The following is a 21892-nucleotide window of genomic DNA, read 5'->3' on the forward strand; positions in this document are numbered from 1 at the left end:
GAATAATAAGATAAACATTTGATGAATGAGATTAATTACCATTAGTTTGGTCAAGATGGCAGTCAAATAGGCCAGTGGTCCACGGCCTCCCAACAAACTGAGGCTGCATCTGTATCGGCTGATGATTTTGGGGATATGAGGCCTGCAACAGCCTTTGCGGTGCTCTCCACGTCGTCGGCGGCCGCTTCCACTCTTCCCATAACTTATTGTACAATAATAATAAGTGAAAACAAGGGACATCCGAAGAAGGAAAAGAAGGGAGGGAGTATTGATAAGAAATTCACGAATTGGAGCTTCCCTGAATCCCTATATACGAATATAGAAAGACAAAAGTACCCCTGGAATAAAAATAAAACAGTGAATGTGTCTTTGTAAAGTTGCATGCATTGAGTTTGACTCGACTTGTAATTTGAGAATTTTTTCAGTTTGTTTAATATGAGAAACTAATAAAAATAAAAATGTACGTATATTTGCTATTAAACTATTACAAACATTATGCAATATAAGTTTTCTCAAGTTACAAACACTCAAAAAAATTAAAAATAAATATGTCTTGCAACAAATATTCAAGCCTTCTTGGCCGGAGAAGAAGCAGAAGTAGAAGCCTCCCCTGTGGGCGGTGAGCGCTGCTGCGGCGATTTCTTGACGTATTTCCTTGCCCACACGTGCTTCCCATTTATGGAATACTTAGCCTTATTTCCCTCCACTATGCCGTCAATCACCGCCGGCGTGCGCGCCACCATTTTTGCGTACAGCGGCTGCTCGTCCCCCTCCACTTCTTGCATCATCAAATCTTCTATAAAGTCTCCAAATTTCCTGTTATTACCATACAATTTGTCACCCACATTCCTTTCATTAATAATTAACACAATCAGATAAAAAAATACTATATACCTAGTGAAATAATCTCGAACTTCATCTTCACTCGTAGGGTAGCCCTTGGAAAATGTCAAGAAAATCGTACGATCATCTGGCGACACTTGTTTCTCTTGCTCTTTATTCTCTTTCAAATTTCCCAAATCCTGGCTTAGCATTTGCCGCTGCGCCACCATAGGCGGGTGGTGGGGGTGGGCTACATGCGGCGGCGACGGCACGTCAACATACGTATTATACATGAAATTCGGCGGCACTGTCACAGTCATGTCCGGGTTTACATCGCGATGGAAGAGGTCGCCGAAGGCGCGCCAGCAGACGGTGTTCATGATCTTGGCGACGCCGCGGAGCACAGCGATGCGGTTGTCGTGGAGGAAGCGGAGGCTGACGCCGGCCGGGAAGCTGAGGAGCTCGGACAGGAGCTTGACCCCGCCTCCGGCGAGAAAGGCGTCACTCTCGACGCACCTGACGCAGGCGGCAGCCTCGTCGGCGACGGCGTTGATGAGGAGTGGCGGGAGGGAGGAGACGCGCTTGATGAGGGTGGAGTCGGCGCACTCCTTCTCAAGCCACATGAGGAAGGCGAGGACCTGGACCGACTCGGCCGGGTCGCGGCGGAGGGGGCGGGTCAGGGCGGCGTAGAGCTCCCTGTCGATGGTGTGGAATTGCCGGAACGCCTCGTCGGGGACGTGGGGGCAGGTTTCCAGCGGGAAGAGGGAGTGGTTTCTCATGCCGGCGTCTTCCATCAAGTGATTTGATTTGATGAGTGGTTGCAGGCATCATCGTGGGTGGATATATAGGTGGCTGGCGGCGGAGAGGCGACGGTTGGGGTGGGAAATGGTGTGTCGGATTCTGCAATTTCTTCATTTGCGTCGTTTCAGAGAGGAAGACTACCGTTTTATTTATTTTCTTTCCCTCTTAAGTTCGGGAAATTTGAAATTTTAAACAAAGGACGTATACCTACGTGTAGCTCAATACAAATATGCATTTTAAATTTTCACTACTTAATAATTAATATATGTACATGATACTAATATTTATTTAAATCAAACTAATTAATTATGATTTCCCTCCATTTTTTCCCTTTTATTTTCTCTCTCTTCTTCCACCAATTTTCTATTATCTTTTTTTTTAATTCTTTTCTAAACATAATTAAATTTGATTCATAAAAAAATATCTAATATGCATCTTAAATTTAATATAGCATACAAATCATCAAAAATAATTTAAAATAAATAAATTATGAAAAAAAATTAAAATTTTAAATATTTTATTTTCTTTTATTCATTTACAATTTTTTATTTATGTTTGTTTATGAAAATATTTTATTGATTTATTATGACATGTAATACTCTATAATAATATACACAATGCTAATTTTCATTTTTCATTATCGATTAACTTTTAGATTTATTTAACATATATAATTGTTATTAAACTTTATACAAAGTTGAAAATTTATATTTTCACATTTAAGATTTTATTGAGTAATTACTGATAAATTATTTTACATTTATTTATATTTTAATTTTATTTATTTATTTAAATATATTGTTAAATTTCGATGAGCTTAATTAACAAGTTTATTAAGAAAATGCGGAAGTCCATTTTAATAGGCTGTGCCCAACCCAAGTCTTATCCTAAATTATTACAAACCTTTTTACGATTTTCATCTTCGTAAACACGCTTACTCTTCTGATTCTCTCCTTCTCTCTGCGCTTCCTCTCACCAATTCCCCAACTCTCCATAACCCGTCCCCTCTGCCGGCGGCCACCCTACCTGGCTCATCCGCGACTTGGCGTCGCCGCTCGCCTTCCTCGCCTCACCTCCGCCTGCCTCTCCCGGCCATAAGCTATAAAAGCAGTAGCTGCGGCTGTCGTCCCCCTCTTCCACCCGCCTCTTCCCGTCGGCCGTCGACCAAACAATCTCTTTCGGCCGTACCCAATTTCCCTAAACCAGGTAATGTCTCTCGCCAACCGATTTCTCTGCAGGAACGGTGTCGTAACACCTGCAGCTGACACTCCTCCAGTTGCAGCTTTCCTTGAAGCTCAACCAGGTGCATTTCTATACCATAATAAAGAAATGGTTTTGTTTCTTGAATTTTAGCAGAAACTTCAACGTAAAAATAAAAAATATTTTTTGGATTGATTATCATTCGAATTCAGGTGTATATACAACCACTCGCACCCACAACAATGTCTCGGAACTCTTATTCTGGGAAAGACATCTAAGTAGGCTATCAAATTCCTTCAAATTGTTGTTGAGAGAAAATCCAAACTTATTACTCCAAAACCCCAGAAACGATAGTGCTATATTTTGGGAATTGTCGACCCGTTCAGCGATGTGGGACTCGGTGATTAGGTGTCTAGTTCATGATTCCATGAGAAAGGTGATGCCTTTAGTTGTAAGAGACAGGAATTCGGTGGAGGAAATGGCGTTTACCGTGCTTCTGAGTGGAAATTGGGAGAATTTGGATTTTAGGCGAGGTGGGTTTGATGAGGGAAGGATTTCTGAGGTGTTGGATGTGTATTTACACGTAGGTGGATACATTCCGGCTGCTTTTGGTTCTAGAGAGAGTGCAGCTAGTTTGGCAGTCGTAGGTCGTGGAAGGGATTTTGCGAATGCAAAGTATACAGATTGGGTCAGGTACATTGGCGTGGTGATTGTTTATCCTGGTGTTATTGGTTCTGTGAAATTGTAATTTAATGTGATATGTTGTGTGCATTGTTCATAGAAAGAATTTCTTGGTGTTTTAGATTTAGAATTTTAGCAATATGTGTTCATTTGGTGGTTGTGAGAAGGGGTAGATCATCTAATGCATTTTGCTTTATCTTTATGGTACTATCGGTTTCCTGATATAGCTTCTCCAAGTAGGCTGAGGAAGCACTTGGAGAGGCTGAGGCCGCCTTCCATTACTGAACTTTTATTATCAAATGATGGTGAACGAATACTGGAAGGTTGTGTGACGAACTTTTTTGTTGTTAGTCTCAAGGTGAGTAGTCCATTTCACTATTTACTTTGCGATTTGGCTTCAGTTACTAAGTGACACTTCATATGATTTGTTAGCAAAGTTCATGTTTTTACACGGAGTGAGTAGAATCTTTGTAGTTGTACAATTACTTTGATCATCCGTATTATCAATTGGGGGACTTCCTTTAGCTGTAAACTGATGAGCTTGGTCAATTTGTGTAATATTTTGTACAATTGAGGTGGCAATGGTAACATGTTTAAGTTACTGGGGCATAAATGATGTGATGAGAAAAGAAGCAAAAATGTATAGACTGCAAAATTTCCAGAACTTTCGGATGCGTGTGTAAATATTGGCTTGTAGACACATGAATCTTCGGCAACTATATCCCATCGGGAGGATATTGTCATTCCGATTTTGGCTTGAGTTACAGTTATAGTCATTTGTTTGCTCATTCTACGTGTAAAGTAACTTGATTGTGGTTTAAATGTGTTCCAGATTCCTTCCTGTCTGATGTTGGCTTGTGTAGGCATCTTCCAGCGCTTATCGATATCTTGGATCCAGTTCATTTAAGTTGTGTTTTCTCATTCAATATGAAGTTCATTTGTCATTTGCAGGAGAAAGATGGGGATGCTAGCACTGTTGAGCAGAACGAATTACAAAGTTCTAGTGGCATAGAAGTTCAGACTGCTCCCTTGAGTGACGGTGTTCTTCCTGGAGTTATACGACAAGTGATTACAGAGTAAGTACATTTTTATTTGGTGCTGCTGTAGCGGATCAAATTTCTAAGGATTAATTACCGGAAATATAACTACACTTTTACATTTTTACTCGAATTTGTAATTTTTGCACGAGATTAGAAACTTTGCAATTTCAACACCACATTTTATTTTTTGCAATTACAACATTCCCAATATTTCCTGTAATAAAACCGTGTCGTTTTAGGGTACATGTCATTATTAAAATTTGGGAAGTTGTAATTGAAAAAAAAAACTGGTGTTATAATTTCAACATTTTAAAAGTCATGTGAAAATTGCTAATTTGAGTATACGCTATGTTTTTTATCCGGTAATTAATCCTTTTAACATTGTTATAAAACAATCTTGAAGGTTGTTCTGTTCACTTGTGATTATGAACCAACAAGTTCCTGTTATTAAGAACTCGACATTTGCAGCATATGCTTGAAAAATGGAATTCCTTTCCGAGAAGTTGCACCATCATGGTCAAAGCGCGAATTGTGGTTGGAAGCTTTTGTCACAAGTAAGCTGTTGATCATGTCTATATTGTTGGTCTTTACTTGTGAAACTGGCCTTAGTACAAGAAGAGTTTGAGCTTGTGGGCTTTCGTTAGGTATTTCTGCTGCTACTAATTAGAAATCCGCTCTGGCTTGTCTTCATTGGCAGGCAGTCTTAGGGTTTTACAGCATGTGGAAACAATCCAAGCTCCAAGTGCTTGGGAATCTGTCGAATCAAGTAGTTGGGAGGAGATACCATGGGTGGAGAAACGATTTCAGGTGAGTGAATACGTAATGGCAGGGAATGAGTCGGGATTTGAGGCCATCTAGATAACTATTTTTTCTGCTTTCTGTCGTCGAAACAGGACAGCCCAGGGATGATCACATCACTGTTGCAGGTATTCTATAGTTTTGTCCGGCCATCATCTCTCTAGTTCTATGCAAGGGGTGATTGCTGCAAATAACACCACATTTACCGGACTTGGCAATTTTCACATGACTTTTAGAACTTTGCAATCATGCTACCACATTTTACCCTTTCACCATTAGAATTTATTTAGTGGTAAAACGACGTCATTTTAGTGGTATACATCGGACATAAGAAACTCCTTACTTCGGGCAGTGTACTTAGGGGGTGTTTGGTTAAGGTTATAAGGTGTTTAGGAGCTTATAAGTTGTTTGGCAAAATAAGCTCTCAAACAACTTATAAGCTATAAAAGTAAGCTCCCCGAAAAATAAGTTCCTTAATACCAACTTATTATTTCATAATCTTATAAGCAACAATCATTTTACAAAAGTAACTCCACCATAGTTTGTTCTTTTCATCATATAACCTTCCCATTTCATTTCTCTTCAATTTTTTTTCTCTAACTCACAATTATCTCTCTAACTTATAAGCTCAATTATCCAAACACTTTGATAATTTATAAGCTCTTGTTACATTACATCTTATAAGCTCTTCAAGCATCTTATAAGTTATTGGATCTTATAAGCTCTCTAAAATAATCTTAGCCTAATAGCATCGCTACTTCCAACGAGAGGAAGCAATTTTGAGTTTTCTTCTGTGGCAGAAGGAGATTTTGGAGAAAGCCAGTATTGAGTCATATCCAGTTGCTTCATTTGAGTAAGGATGGCCTGTCGTGTGACCTCCATCAAGCCCATTGGTGGAACGCATCATCCACGTTCAAGACGAGGACGTATTCGTCCCAGAACACCACATTTACAGTTACAGACAGGTTCTTCATCATACTCTCTTTACTGATTAAGTTGAAAACAAAAATAAAAGTTGTGTACATTTGTTTAAAGCTCTCTTCTATGACTGAAGGAACTCGCTATGTGAATTTATAGACAAAACACATTCAGCAACTTCACATTTTCGGGGAATTCTCACTTTAACCTTGGCTTCATCTAATTAATACGAGTTTGGTTCCTTGTGATCTGATGTAGAACGCTTTGAAGAAGGTGTGTTTCGAATTCTGTCTTTTGCCTTGAAAAAAAGAGGGAATCTGAGGATTGCAGGAACTCAAAAAACAAGACTAAAATTGGTGGCAAGAGTTGAGACGCATGGTGTTGGGTGTTGTATGATTTTTGAATATGGTTAGACTAGGATTTATTTAGTCAGTGTTTCATTCGAATCCTCTAAATAGAGAGTGGGTAAATGGATTCATTCGAGGATACGATGTATGTCGGATTAAATCACTGCTAATCTTATATAGCTCGACTAATCCTATTCCGGCTTTCCCAGAGTGAAAATACGTTTGAGAATTCAAGACAAGTCTAGCGATAAATATGTAAACCTTGATAAAAAAAAAATGGACAAACTTGGAAACATATTAATCAATTTCATAAATTCATAAATAAAGTATCAAGTATTTAACAATTGAATAACATATCATTATACGTAGCATTTAAATAATGGGGGAAGTCAGGAAAAATGGATTAGCCGTCTCATATTGTGCTTTTCACAGCATTAGCCTAAGAGCTGGTCTTGGGTACAATTGGGTTGCACCCTAACCTGAACATGCATCCTGATTCGAATCGTGTAAATGACAATATTCGGTTATACAAATGATATTGCCTGTAATTGACATTATTCGGTAATATAAATGACACTATAAATGACACACTGTGACACTGTGTATAATTTACATTATTCGATTATACAAATGATACTATTCGGTTATACAAATGACACTGTTATTTGTATAACCGAATAGTGTCATTTACAAAGTTATAGTGTTATTTATACGCAGTGTCATGTGTATAACTGAATAGTGTCGATTATATGCAATGTCATTTGTATAACCGAATAATGTCATTTACACGGTTTAGGTCAGGATACGGATTCGGATCAAGATGCGGGTTAAGATGCAGGTCAGAGTGCAACTCGATTGTACGGTACAATCAATTGTACCTAAGTTTTTGTGTTTGCCTAATGCCGTAAAAAGCACAATATGCGACGGATAATTCATTTTTTCGACTTCTCTTGTTATTTTCTAGCTAATCGCACACACCCCTAAATTTTATACACAACTAATAACTTTAAGACAATGAATCAATTTTATAAATTCATAAAACACAAATAAAATATAAAATAACTAACAATTAATTAACATATCAATACACTAAGTATTTAAATAGTGAGGTAAGCCAGAAAAATGCATTTGTCGTGGAAAATTAGGCTTTTTACATTATTAGTCGGCGACGATGGAATCACGCTGACTAATGATGTAAAAAGCCTAATTTTCGACGGCCAGTTATGTTTTTCGGCTTCTCTCGCTATTTCCTATCAAAATACATATATTCCTAAATTTTATATGCAGCTAATACCTTTAAATGAAATAATCAATTTCATAAAGTCACAAAACATATATAAAAATATTAAATATGTAGCAACAGATTAGCATATCAATACACCTATCATTTAAATAGTAGGGGAAGACAAAAAATGGTATTAGCCATCGGAAATTATGCATTTTACGCCATTAGTCGTCAACGAATCATTGTCGACGAGTAATTGCATAAAATCCATATTTTTCGATGGCTAATGCCATTTTTAGGTTTCTCTTGTTTTTTTTCTACCACAATACATATATTATTAAATTTTTGGATAAATATCATGAAAACCCCTGAACTATACTCACTTTATCAAAAATATCCTGAAATTTTTGAAATGTTCTCTAAACTCTCAAACTATTAGTTTTTTTATCAAATATATCACACATCTATTTTTCAGTTACCAAAAACGTAATTTGATTCTCCGGATGCCACAATGTAATTTATATTCTATTTTTTTAAATGACATGAAAAAAACGACTTCGTTTCGTACCATATTCTATCGTATTTATCCCTAATTCTAAGTTATTAGCGTGAATTTAAAACTTCATAGTGAATTTTTTTTAATGAAATGGTACGAAACGACGTCGCTTTTGCCATTACTTTTTTAAAAAATAGAATATAAATTACATTGTGACATCTAGCGAGTCAGATCACGTTTTTGGTAATCGAAAAATAGATGCGGGATATATTTGATAGTTTGAATTTTTCTCTCCTTCGTTCGAATTGACTCCTAGTAATAAGTCATTGTAAAAGAAAGCATCAGAAGCAATTATATAAAAGAAATGCTCAACAATAGTCGTGGGAGGTTTAGAATTGCTATCATCATTACTCGATTGTGGTCATAAAAGACTCTCCCAATGACTTTATGTGTTCTTTCTCCAAATCTTCCAAGAACTCCCGCTCAATCTCCTCCTCAACCAATGGATCAAACACTTCAAAATATGGGCAATATGTCGAAAGTGGAGTCGACAAGGACTCAACTTCATCTTCATTCTCACGCCATGTTAGCTCCTCATTCTCGTCATCACTCACCGTATCCCTTTCGAGAACAGTGGCAATAAATGCTTGCACTGGCTGTGTCTGCAATTGTTCCTTGGAATACATTGGTTCCTCATCATTTTTCTGACGCACCATCTTTTTCACAGCAACAGTAATTTGTGCAATTTGAGCATCAAGACGGTCTGCAGCCTCAACTCTCTGTTGGCATTCTGCTACTGCTTCTACAGACTCAAAATTACTTGTGAATGCTTGAAGAGTGTCTTCCAACGTTGGCTCATAAGATGGAACCGATTGTGGATGGTGGTTCTGAATGCTTTAACTGAATTGATCGAGGTCTGGATTCCATGTGAAAATCAGGTTCTCCATCCATCCATGATTATATGACTACTCTTCAGTAGTGTCACACATCTCCCAAGTTGAATTTGAGTAACAATTCCAGCCTTGATTGTATGTGCCACCGAGCATAGCCCATTCTTGTTCCTCTTTTACTCTGCGCAATCGATGGATTTCATGTGTTAGCTCAACTATCTGCTTCGTGATCTCACAACTTGAAGGATCCTCGCTTGGTGGATAAGCGTAACCCCACATATTTCATTGATACTATGCCATTCTTTACATTGAGCTCCAGATCTATATCAACTTGGCATATATCACTCATATTTTCCTCCCCGGACTCCTTAATCACTGCACAACAAAAATACAAAAACCGATCAAACGCACCTTGGGGAGAAAAAAGAACCAAAAAGAAAAATAAAAAGAAACACGAAAAATAATGCAACACAAAAACCACAAAGCCTAAAGCCTTCCCCGGCAACGGCACCAAAATTTTGTTCAACCTAAAGTGTACCTCTAGATTGCTCGCAAGAGAATGAGGTCAATCGTAGAGTAGTAAGTTGCCCAAGTCATATCCACGTAGAAGGCTTAACAGGGCTAGTAATCTATATGTCACACACGGAAAACAAATAAATACATTCTAAACAGTCTAACCAGGTAGTTCAGTATTTCTTCTAGAGAATTAAAAGTAAATTCAAAGCAAAAGATAAAAATGACTTTAAATCGAATAGCAAGGGAAAAACGAGTCTAGGGTTCAGGGATATTCACCTCAAGAGTTTAAAACGTTAGCAAAAGATAAGCACAATCTATCAACTCTAATAATGCATTCATGTAGGAGCTCAAGCAATAACTTTCGTATTCATGCTATGAGACTAAGAAAATTAATTAATTAGAATTAACAAATCCATTAGATTACACGTTTCCGATCAAATCTAACGTTGATTAAACCATGATCCAACAACAAATTCATCTCTCGATCTCATTCATTGTTTACAAAGATAAATCAATGGCCAATTGATAATCATAACAAGAACAATTTAATCAACTAGCACAAATCAATCACAAACAATTAAAACTCATCAATTTGAATATCTCAAACCCTAGAATAGAAATTTAGTTCATAATGCTGTAGAAATCAAAGTAGGAGAAAAAGTAAACCATTGAATTAAATCAAAGAAGAAAGGAAATGAAATTCTTACTAAATTAAAGTGCAATCCGTTCCAAAGCGTAAAGAAAGTGAAATTAAATGATAATCTAAAGTTCTCCTATTGTTCTTGCTTCAAAAGAGAGGAATGATGGAAGTTCTAAGTGAAAAAGATATGTTTGAATATCTAAAAACCGTCTTTCATATGAAAATTTTCGTCAGAAAACTGTCAGGGTCAGCCCTGTTGACTAGTGCGTCGCGGCTCACTGAATATTCTGCCCATTTTCCTTCAAGCAGTTAACCCGGTTGACTAGTGCGCCGCGGCTCACTGCCTTCTCTTCCCAATCTTCTTCTAATCACCCTCCGATTCATTGTGAGTCATGGTTAGCAAGGCTTAAACACTCTCTTTTGCATCGTTGTGAGCTTACTTCACAATCTTCAAATGCTTTAACATCGACATTCTTCATTTAACACCTAAAGCATCACAATTAACCATTAAGCTTAAATTAACACAAAATCGGCACTACTCTACACAACTTTTGCAATCAAATATGACTAAACTAATAATAAACAACGACACAAACATGACTAAACATACACTAATTGGAATGTGGCTAGTGTGTTGGTGGAAAAAAAAAATACATGTGTCAGTTAGTCAAAGATACTTTTTGAACATAAATTAAATTCAAAAGGTAAGAGAATATTCATCAATTTGTGTTATGATATGACACAAAATACATTTTTTTGTCTTACATGTGTAAGAAGTGTAAGAAACATGTTGAAAATTAACAAACATGATTAAACCATTAAGGGGGATTTATTTTGAAGGATTAGCCTTGATATATAAAAATAGTAAGGTTAATCATTTGTTTATATTGATGAATTTAAACTTTGGGATATCCCAAGGATCTTGATCATTCTTATCATGTTTGTTACAAGAATATGTATTTTTTATAAATAAATTTTCAAAATGAGTATTTTAAAATTTCACCCAATTTATAGTTATGTGTACTTTCTTTGATAATGACATTGCAAATTCACCTTAAATTTAAGCCGTCAATTTAATTTTTCAGTACCAAAATGATCAACCATTTCTAAATTGAGAATTGCATATAGTTAAGTAGGTAATAATATGTCGAAATCTGAGGCACCCAAAGACTCTTATTTGTGAAAAGTCTTGGGATCAATCACATTTGCATGCGGATAATGTTTCCACCTTTATGTGATGTAGTAGTCCCACCCATCTTTATGTGGTGTAGAGATCCCACCTACGTGCGAGTACTTATTTGATTATATTTAAATACTACCTTTTATAATTATAATTCAAGTATATATAGGTGAGGGCTAGGGTATAAATATTTCTTAACATATAAAATACGAACTAGCTAAAATATATGAATTTTGTGTAGAATACGTATGAATTCGTTGTGTAACTGTATAATTGCGAAAAATAAATTTTTTGCTACTTATGTGATTCGAACTCGAAACCATGAATTCATTCAACAAGGTGATGAGTCAACCGTAGATCTTGATGATCTAAGGGCTGAAATGGTTCTTATTTTACATTTTAAAAGGTGTTTTTATTTTAGTCTATCCATATATATAGAGGGAGGATCCTGTGAGAATCGCATCATTTTGTGAGAACGGAGAATCATGAAAAAATACATAACTATATTTTATGTGTTTGTTCATGGTTCTCCGTTCTCACAAAAAGATGCGTTCTCACAAGATCCTAACTATATATATATATATATATATATATATATATATATATATATATATAGGGTTGGGTTCCCGTAGTACCATGTCCTTAGGTAGTGCCGTAGGGTCAAATCTTGACCACACATCTTGGACACGTGGTGCATCAAGATTGTGACACGTGGCAAAGAGCTTCCAAGACAAAATTTGCACAGGGGTAAAATCGAAAAATCATTTTTGGATATTTAAAAAAAATCGATTTTTTTTTAGATTTTCTAGGAAAACATGTTTTCATGCATAAAGTTTCATACAAAAATGCATAACAGAACACACACAAATGCATTAAATTGTACAAAAAATGTATTGCACTTTTCTAGAAATCTAAAATTTTATGCATATAATTTCACACAAAAATGCATAACTTATAACATAAAAATGTATTTCAGTTTTACAAATCTGATATTTTCACCACCCCACTCCCCATCCCCCTCCCAAGACAATTTTTTTTAAAAAAAAAATTTTGATACAAAAATGAATAATATTTCACATAAAAATGCATTTCATTTTGTCTTTGGTGGAGGGTGGAGGGGTGGGGGGTAGTGTGGGATGGGGTGACGAAAATACGTGAATTGTAAAAAGTGAAATGCATTTTTTGTACAATTTAATATATTTTTGTTTGAAATTTTATGCATTTTTGTTTGACATTATATGCATGTGAACCATGTCTGTTTTTGGGGGTGGAGGTGATTGGGGGGGTGGTGTGGGGTGGGGTGGGTCAGTGATGAAAATTTCAGATTTCTAGAAGAGTGCAATACATTTTTTGTACAATTTAATGCATTTGTGTGGGTTCTGTTATGCATTTTTGTGTGAAACTTTATGCATGAAAAACATATTTTTCCAAAAAATCTAAAAAAATCAACAAAATATATATATAAAAAGAAAATATTTTCAATTTTTTTTAATATACGAAAAATATATTTTGATTTTACCCCTCGGCAGATTTTGCTTTGGAATACCTTGGAAGCTCTTTGCCACATGTTACAATCTTAGTGTGCCATATGTCTAAAATGTGTGGTCAAAATTGGGTATTGCGTACTAACTAAAGACATGATACTATACGATATTATATATATATATATATATATATATATATATATATATATATATATATGGTGCGGTTATAGTGAGAACCACAATTATCGTGAGAACATAAGAACCAATAAAATTACTGCATCTGCTATACAAATTAATGCATCCGCTATTAAATTTAATGCATCCGAAAAAAATAATTTTTTGCTCCCTTCAGGATTCGAACCCAGCATCTGCATCCATCCACCAAGATGATGCATCCACCGTAGATCTTGATGATCGAATGGCTTAAAATGGTTCTCCGTTCTTATTTTATTAGTGGTTCTTATTTGAACATCTCCCTATATATATATATATATATATGAAGAGGTTCTAATAAAAACCTCTGTTAAAATGAGAACTAGGAACCTAATCTTGACCTTTTAAATATTAGATCTAATGGTTAAGATTTAGTCAACAAAAGAAATTGTGCATCTATTATATTTTACTGTGCACTTAAAAAGTATGCAATTTATGCAATTGAAACTAACAATGCAAAATACTCAAGCAAATCGAAATTGTGCATCTATGCAATTGAAACTGTGCATCTATGCAATCGAAATTGGTCATTTGTAGTTTAATCTCAGGCCTCTATTTTATTTAAACCAATGGCTTTAAATTGGTTCCTAGTTTTCATCTTAAGGGAGGTTTCTATGTTAACCCTACCCTATATATATATATATATAAGGCCGCGTTCTACAGAAACAAAACTTATATAGGAAAATCAGAAACATTGAACATGACAATTAATGATGTTGAACGTACAAATAATTTGTTGAACTTTTAGAGGCTGGGGGTTCGATGGCTGTTTATATTCAACAAAATTCTGCATTGAACGTTGAACGAACGAACGCTGACCGTTAGATTAGATAAGATCAACGGTTGAGATTATGTCTTATTTCTTTGCCTATATTTGCATTTCTATAGAACTTTGCCCTATATATGCCTATATATATATATATCTATATATATAAATCGAAGGGTTTGTCTAAATCGAAAACTTTGGGTGTAAAAGAGGAACTTTTCAATTTCTAATATCCAGAGTGAAAGAGCATAAATATGAAATGCCCTATCTAATTAGAGCATCCACAGTGGTACTCGTTCTCCCTTACTCGAGTAAGGGAGAAATCGAGTAAGCCCACTGTGGCACTCTACTTACTCGAGTATTACTCGAAAAAACGAGTAAGGCTCGTTCGTTTTTTTCCTCTATGCGTGTGGTACACGCGCAGAAAACAAAAAGAAAAAAGAAAAATTTGAACATTACCTGTTGCGGCGCCATTGAAGAAGAGGAAGAAGTGAAGATGAAGGAGCTGCGCAGGAGGAGATAGGTTAAATGAGTAGTTTAGGGTTTTAAAATTATATTGGGCTAAAATATTTGGGCTTCTATTTTAAATAGTTTTAATTTAAAATTATAATTGGGCTAAATATATTTGAGCTTCTATTTTAAATGAGTAGTAAAGAAAAATTGAAAATGTTTGGGTTCGTATGTTTTATTGTAATTTTTTTCAATTTTTAAAATTTTAAATTTATATTTAAATTTTAGTAATTTAAATTTGCGCAATTAAAGTTAAATGAAAAATACAAAAAGCAAAACTAAAAAGATAAGTAAGAGAATGAGTCATCTCATTGTGGCCTCATTACTCATTATGGTCCCCCTTCTATCAAGTAAGCTCCTTACTCAACCACTCTGGATGCTCTTAGTACTAAATATTTCATCCGTTCATAAAAAATAACTTTAAAAATGGATAATATAAATTTTATTAAAAATAATTAGTACTATATTCTTAAGTATATACTGTAAATTCTGGTATGGTATTGTTCAATTCCTAATCACTCTTCAAGTCAGGAATTTTTCGTAATCACTGTTCAGGTCATTCAAAAAAAATTCCTAATCACTCATAGAGATATAAAGTTTATATGTGTGTAAATATAAGTATAAAACGAGGGGAGTATTATTTTTGCAGAGGTTGGAGTGGAGTAGTACCGTAGTAGTAATAAAGAAGTCTCCTTTCTCATCTCTCCGTCGTCCGATCTTCCCTCTAAGATTTCTCCAATCCCATTCTCTCTCTCTCCCCTCTCTCTCTCTAGCGCGCCAAATACAAATCCACCGTTCCAACCGCCCCTACTCCCAGACCAAGGTACACCCTCGCCTCAAAACACGCACATACACGCTCGCTGCGTCTTCAAATTTCACGCGTTTCCCACCGTGTTATGGTGTTTGACGAGCTGATTAGCTGGATGGATTCTTTTTGTTCTTTATCGTTTGATTTTGTAGTGTTTTGCTGCGAATTTGCCTTCGGAAATGAAGGATTGTTGTCGTTGTTACTGCTGATGTAATTTTTTTTTTTGTGGAGCTAGGGTTTCTCTACTTGGTGAAAGGATGGCGGACAGTCCAGGCGGCCACGGCGGAGCCGACGGCGGCGGGGACCAGAGCCCGCCGTCGAACGTGCGCGAGCACGATCGCTTTCTTCCGATTGCAAATATCGGCCGAATCATGAAGAAGGCGCTGCCCGCCAATGGGAAGATCGCCAAGGATGCGAAGGACACCGTACAGGAATGTGTTTCCGAGTTCATCAGCTTCATCACCAGCGAGTACGCTCTGAAACTCTCTGTCATTTGTTAGAATGGGTGTTGTGTTTTTGTGTTATTGAGCTGACTTGGATCTGCTTGAGCCGGTTGCTTGAATATGTTTAAATTTTCTTATAAATTTGAACTTTTGAGTTTTAGAAGGAATGTCATTCCTTAGCATAGCCCGAATAATTCGTTGTTCATAGATACCAAGCTTTTCTTTTTATATTACTATTATCCCAGATAACCGACACTGCTTTATGGAACTGGAGAGGTCATATTTGAATTCATATTGTGTTTCAAACCTGTTCTAAGTACATCGTGATAGAATGTGCTACTGGTTGTTTGATTTGGTGTCCAGTCTGTGAAATAATCAATTTGCTTGAAGTTCTATCTTTGAAGTTTAAGTATATGTGAAACTTCTGCTTTAGTTTAGTGCTGGTACTTCTGTGTTTACTGCCTTGTTGGGGCTGGTGAGGAAGAACTCAATGTTAATCCCTTTGTACTAAAGTTGAAGATGCAGGAGTGGGTGAAGGGACTCCTTGACCTCAAATAAGTATTTTTCCACTTTTTGGAGGGCAATGATCACAATAGTAATTAGTTTTATGTTGTTTACTATAAAACCATTATGTTAATCTCTATCTTTTACCAAAGATAAATTATGCATTCTTGAGGGTGTGGATCCATACTGAAATTAAAATTATTCTACGTGTCGTGTATATAAGTTGTTAATTCATTTTCTTACACAAGAAACTGAAATTGGTAAACTGGAGAAGTCCTAAACATTTGTGTGTATATAAAAACATTACATGGACAAGTTACATATTTTATTAATTCAAGCATGTTCTGCATGCATCAGTTATGGAAATAACTTCTTGATATCTCTACCTATGACGAGCAATTAGTATCTTAAGGTATCTTAGAGACTACATTATTGAGCTTTAATGCATGCGATATACATACTTCTGCTCTTCTGCTGTCTGTGCTTTGATTAGGTTGAGATGTAGTTGGCTTTTCTTCTTATTTATGATGAATCGATGATACACCCATTATTGTGATTTCTGTGCTTAGTAAATATGTCATGGTGCATTTATAGAGGTACATGCATATACAGGTTGTATCCATGCTTGAGGTTCCTGGAAATGTCTTGAACAATAATCTACTTACAATAAACATGCCTTGGTAGTTGAGTATAAATTGGCTGTTCAATATCTCATCATCTTCATCCGACCCATTCTACTGAGTAGAAGGTTGCTACAAGCCTACAAGAATACAAATTGGCCAAATTACACATCTTTTCCATGTATCACTTAGTCTGATATCTTTAAAAGTCTTTGCAACCTCCATCCAAGTCTTCAGGGGCCAACGTCTCATAAGCCTTCCACTAACTTGCAACTCTAGGATTGGGCAGACAATGAAATGTAATTAAACCAATTCATTGCTCATGGAAACTGCAGAAATCCTTTTCTTTTTATCCAGTCCCTTGAATTTTTTTACCTTTTATCATCTATATATGAATGGAAATTACTTATGGCATCAAAAGTTTAAAGAGATTATGTGTCTTCCAGTTCAATATAGTAAGTATTTGTACCTCAAGTTGGAGACCACTCTTGCACCTCCCTTATATTGCATTTTCAATTTTAAGGGACTAAGAGGTTAATATTCTGTATGAGATTGAGTTCCTACCTAAATGTTGGGTCAGAGGTACAATACTAAGCAACTAGATTTAGGGAGCATTTACTTTTCATGATTGATAAGATATATGATTGAGTATTTTCATCCTCATAACTAGGATTTCTCCAATTCCTACCCTTTCAATGGGATATGAATCAAACAAAATTAGTTAAGTAGAAATTATCAAGGGCCTTGGGATATCCCAAAGTTCCAATCCATCTTAGTAAACAATGAATTAGCATACACTATTTTCTATCTAGGCTAATACAATACACGATTGAGTATTTTTGTCTTCTGGACTAGATATCTCCAATCCCACCTTTTCAATGGGATATGAATCAAGCAAAACTAGCTCAAATGATAGAAATTATTAAGGGCTTTGGGACATTTCAAAGTTCCAAACCATCTTAGTAAAAAAGGGATTAACCTTACTAATTTTATCTATCTAGGCTAATCCTCAAATGTAAACGCCCCCTTAGTGTACAAATGGTTGTCATGTTAGATATATGAAAAAGGAAAAGCTTGCATCTGTTGCTTTGTGCTGGGTCCATCTCCATTTACATTGAGTGTCTTTATAGTAAAATTGGCTTAGAAAATTTTATTTGAATTATATGTATGTATAATATATTACTATTTGATTCAATAATCTTGCTATTTAATTGACAGATTAATTTACTCCCTTATCAACTGTTTTTGTTTGAGATGGTTCTAGGATTATACAATATAACAGTTTTCTATGTGCACTAGGATCTGATTCAACAAGCTTTTTAAAATCTTTATTTTACTTTGATGCTTTTGCTGGTGCTTTGTCTTAGAAAAGGGTAATATGAATTTGTAATCTCTCAAGTAGAGGTACTATATTCACAACTCTAGGTTTTCTGTTTTGTATTTCTGTGTATACGAATTACGTTTCAAGCATTTCAAAATGTTTATCTGCATTTATAGCTTCAGAAAAGTTTGCGTGACACTCATAAATCATAATTGGTTAGAGGAAAAATATTTGCGGGTTATTCTGAGATTTGTTTTGTAATATGTTTTGTACTATGGGACTTTCCATTTTATGATGTGTTTGTTGATTAGAGCAAGCGATAAGTGTCAAAAGGAGAAAAGGAAGACCGTCAATGGTGACGATTTGTTGTGGGCAATGGCAACTTTAGGTTTCGAGGAGTATATCGCCCCACTAAAGGTCTATTTGGCTAGGTACAGAGAGGTATGAGAAGATCTATATTCAAATCCAATTATATTCTCATTCTTGTCTTTAACTTCTCTTCTTAGGAAGCCATTTCAATAATTATATTTTCCATCTCAGTTTTCTGTGTAAGATGCATTCAGAAAAAATTACACACTCTCTTAGTCCTGCTTTGGCCTTTCCTTCTAACTTTAAATTGAAAATAGGTGCCGAATCTAACCCTCATCTCCTTTCTTGTCCAATCTGTGTCGAATTTGTGGAACGGCTTCAATATTTCAGTTAGAGGTATGGAAATTTACATGCTGTATAATTTCATCGTCGCAAGTTTCAGTTGTATTGTAGTGTGATGAATCGTGAGCTATCCACAGGGTGACGCCAAGGGACCTGCCAGGGGTGCTGATGGGTTGTCTGCAAAGAAAGAAATGACTGGACCTCAACTCGGTTCTGATGCGCAGGTAGAGTTTAAATTACTTGCCGCCGTTGAGGGGCTCATCACTAATAACCTAGAAATATCACTCAGAAATAATATTTTTTATCCTTTTCTCTTTGTGGTCCACTTTGGCAGTTTGCTCATCAAGGTTCTTTTTCACAAGGTTTCAGCTACTCAAACTCTCATATTGAATATTAAGTAAGTTTCCCCTCTCACTCCTCCGCAAACAAGAGAAAAAGTTTTGTTTCTTTGCTAATATACCTTGTATGGATAGACAATAGTCTATCTAGGCTTACAATATTATTGTGTATCTATACTTTTAGCTTTATGCTGGAGTCCGGAAACATTCAATTGGGGAGCCAATTAGTCATGGAAATCAATGCTGAAATAATGAAATAGTAAATATTTAAATAGTAAACCATGCAAGTTTTTATTATTATTATTATTATTTGGGGGGTGACTCCCAAAATTCAATGATAAACCACCACTGTTTTGATTTTTTTCGTTGAATTAAAGTCTTTCCTTATTCAAGAATATATGATGTCTATGCTGAAAATTCACTGATGATGATATTGCATATTGCTTTATCTAGTAGTAATTCTAGCTTGTAAATTTAATCTTTGTGATGACTTAGTATTACCCAAATTGAAATATTTTAAGGAGAAAGAATTAAATAAAATTTACAAAAACACTTCTATATTGCTACTAGGTCATATTGAAATTATTACTAGCAGTGTGATTAAAAAGAGCTTGTTCTATGCTGCTGTGATCGTTTAGAATCATTGAACCTCTGGAATTTTATCCCAGCAAAAATTCTTAAATTGAGATTTGGTGAATGAACAAATAAAGTTATCCATTTCTGGAAAACAAACTGTTGTAGCAAAATTATAATTATATCTAAGCTTTGTTGTTGTTGTTTTTTTGGAAACTTTGCAGTCGAGAACACAATTTGGTTGGCTTTCTCATGAAGCTAAGAGCAGGGATGAATTGTTCATCTCAGGCTATAGCGGTCAGTTCAAATTGGTTGATGTACGTGAAATATTTTAGGCGCTTGATAATGTCGGTGAAGCTTATTTATGTGATTTCTATTTGTAAATCCTAATGTTCTCTGTTAAAATCACTAAATTTTGGCTCATTTGTTGCTTTGAGTATCTGACACTGGTAGGGAGAGTGAGCCAGTAAAACATACAGCACTGTTTGCATAAGGAATTATTTAACTTAGTTTTTCCACCAAAAATATCGATCCTCGGCTCCTTCTGTTCCCATCCGAGTGGTTAACATTTATAGACCGTTTGATTGTTATTCTGCATTTGGTAATATATTATCGTGTATAATATTTGTTTATTTTACAAGCACTGGATGTAGCATGTTGCTGTTTCATTCTATGACGGTTTTATGTGTTTATTGGGTGTGTATTTGTGTTTTTATGAACAAGTGTGTGCTTACATCTTTATTGTGATGTAAATGATTAGTCAATAATGGAATAAGTTTTTCTTTTTTCTTTCTGGGACACGTGATCTGCACGTGCCATTGTGAAGTGAGCATGTGAGAGTCACGTGATTGATTGGCTAAGGGTAATATAATTTGTGGTGACCAAATTGTTAGAATAATGTTGAGAGTGAGAGAAGATTTCGAGATGACAAGAAAAATATTTCAAGATTAACAGTTGCGATTGAGATTCTTTTAAGCTAGAAAGTTACTTGAGGCACACACCTTCCCTCACGTCGCAGCCATCATTTTTAGCCCACACGACCTGCCAGCTCTTTATATATATATATATATATATATATATATATATATAGAGAGAGAGAGAGAGAGAGAGAGAGAGGAATTGTGGTTAGAGCCATTTAAATGTGATTATAGTTTGTGTAAATTGAATATATTAGAGTGCGCATGTCTTATATAAATAATCTATATTCTAACCACCACACATTACAACATGACATAAATCAAAATCTTCGTAGTTATACATAAGGTTAATTGCTTATAAATTAGTGAATGCTTATCAGATTTTGATTTTGCATATCACGCTAATACTTTATGATAATATTACCATGAATTAGAGTTAAAAATAGATAAGACTATCTTTATTTTATATTGCTCAAAGAAAACTATCCAGCTTACTTAATATGTGAAAAGAGTGGAAAATGACAAAAATATATGTACACCTTTTTTTAATCATACGGAATACAACCATGCTGAAATTCATTTTAAAAAGTCTGACTACCTTCGGTCCGTAATTAAATTTATTAAATCAATTCACGAGCTTCACAATATGCAAAGTTAGTTCCTTAATATTTTATTCGTAAGTTTCATATTCTTGATTATAATTTATGATTTATCAAATGACGACTATTTGTTTTTTTCCTAATTTTTAACGGCTGTTTAGGTTTGTCCAGCGAAATGTTTTGAATAAGCTCGCTGGTCTTAAACAAATTTGATAAATCATATAATAAGCAATATCTTGACTAGATAATGTAAAATATTAATACACTGTTGCTTAAATATTCCTCATATAGAATCATAGCAAGATTTTAACAACTGCAGTTGCCACTACACTTTGTTCTTTTCACTTTCAATATATCTTCTGTGAAATAATAAATCAAAGTAATATTATTTACATTACAACATTAAATACTCTTTACGCACATAAAGTAATATCGTAAATGTATTACCTCTTATACTAAAAATTACTTCCTCCATCCATAAAAATGGGGCACATTTTTTGGGCACAAATTCTATAAAATTGATGGTGAGTAGAGAAAATATCACACTATTGTATGAAATGAAGGTTGAGATTGAATTAAATGTGATTTTTT

General features: G+C 35.2%; 3 protein-coding genes across 16 annotated transcripts; 2 read left to right on the forward strand and 1 right to left on the reverse strand.

Annotated features, from left to right (window-relative positions):
• Positions 1-537: 537 nt before the first annotated feature.
• LOC131001905 (uncharacterized) lies at positions 538-1624 on the reverse strand. The gene is made up of 2 exons (XM_057928540.1): positions 895-1624; positions 538-816 (listed from the first exon to the last, which is right to left on the reverse strand). Exons 1-2 carry the CDS (start codon positions 1614-1616, stop codon positions 567-569), a joined length of 972 nt encoding a protein of 323 aa, XP_057784523.1. The 5' UTR covers positions 1617-1624; the 3' UTR covers positions 538-566.
• An 884-nt stretch (positions 1625-2508) lies between these two features.
• Positions 2509-6809, forward strand: LOC131001906 (uncharacterized). Of its 9 annotated transcripts, none has more exons than XR_009094066.1 (9): positions 2509-2926; positions 3036-3516; positions 3745-3862; positions 4456-4580; positions 5013-5098; positions 5242-5351; positions 5438-5470; positions 6143-6307; positions 6420-6809. XR_009094066.1 is itself a non-coding variant. In XM_057928541.1 (8 exons), exons 1-8 carry the CDS (start codon positions 2833-2835, stop codon positions 6197-6199), a joined length of 1104 nt encoding a protein of 367 aa, XP_057784524.1. In that variant the 5' UTR covers positions 2511-2832; the 3' UTR covers positions 6200-6809. The 9 variants fall into 9 exon arrangements, 3 of the variants coding, with proteins under 3 accessions (XP_057784524.1, XP_057784526.1, XP_057784525.1); XR_009094065.1 differs by having other exon boundaries at positions 2511-2926; positions 6519-6809; XR_009094067.1 differs by having other exon boundaries at positions 2511-2926; positions 5443-5470.
• An 8343-nt stretch (positions 6810-15152) lies between these two features.
• LOC131001908 (nuclear transcription factor Y subunit B-8-like) lies at positions 15153-20425 on the forward strand. Of its 6 annotated transcripts, none has more exons than XM_057928544.1 (6): positions 15153-15350; positions 15571-15804; positions 18535-18664; positions 19012-19098; positions 19209-19271; positions 20010-20425. In XM_057928544.1, the coding sequence occupies exons 2-5, from the start codon at positions 15593-15595 to the stop codon at positions 19269-19271; spliced, it is 492 nt and encodes a 163-aa protein (XP_057784527.1). In that variant the 5' UTR covers positions 15153-15350; positions 15571-15592; the 3' UTR covers positions 20010-20425. The 6 variants fall into 6 exon arrangements, with proteins under 6 accessions (XP_057784527.1, XP_057784530.1, XP_057784531.1 ...); XM_057928545.1 differs by having other exon boundaries at positions 15158-15350; positions 15567-15804; XM_057928547.1 differs by lacking the exons at positions 19209-19271; positions 20010-20425 and adding an exon at positions 18850-18928 and having other exon boundaries at positions 19012-19093.
• Positions 20426-21892: the final 1467 nt, after the last annotated feature.

Source organism: Salvia miltiorrhiza, chromosome 8 (genome assembly GCF_028751815.1).
Source record: "Salvia miltiorrhiza cultivar Shanhuang (shh) chromosome 8, IMPLAD_Smil_shh, whole genome shotgun sequence".
NCBI lineage: Eukaryota > Viridiplantae > Streptophyta > Magnoliopsida > Lamiales > Lamiaceae > Salvia > Salvia miltiorrhiza.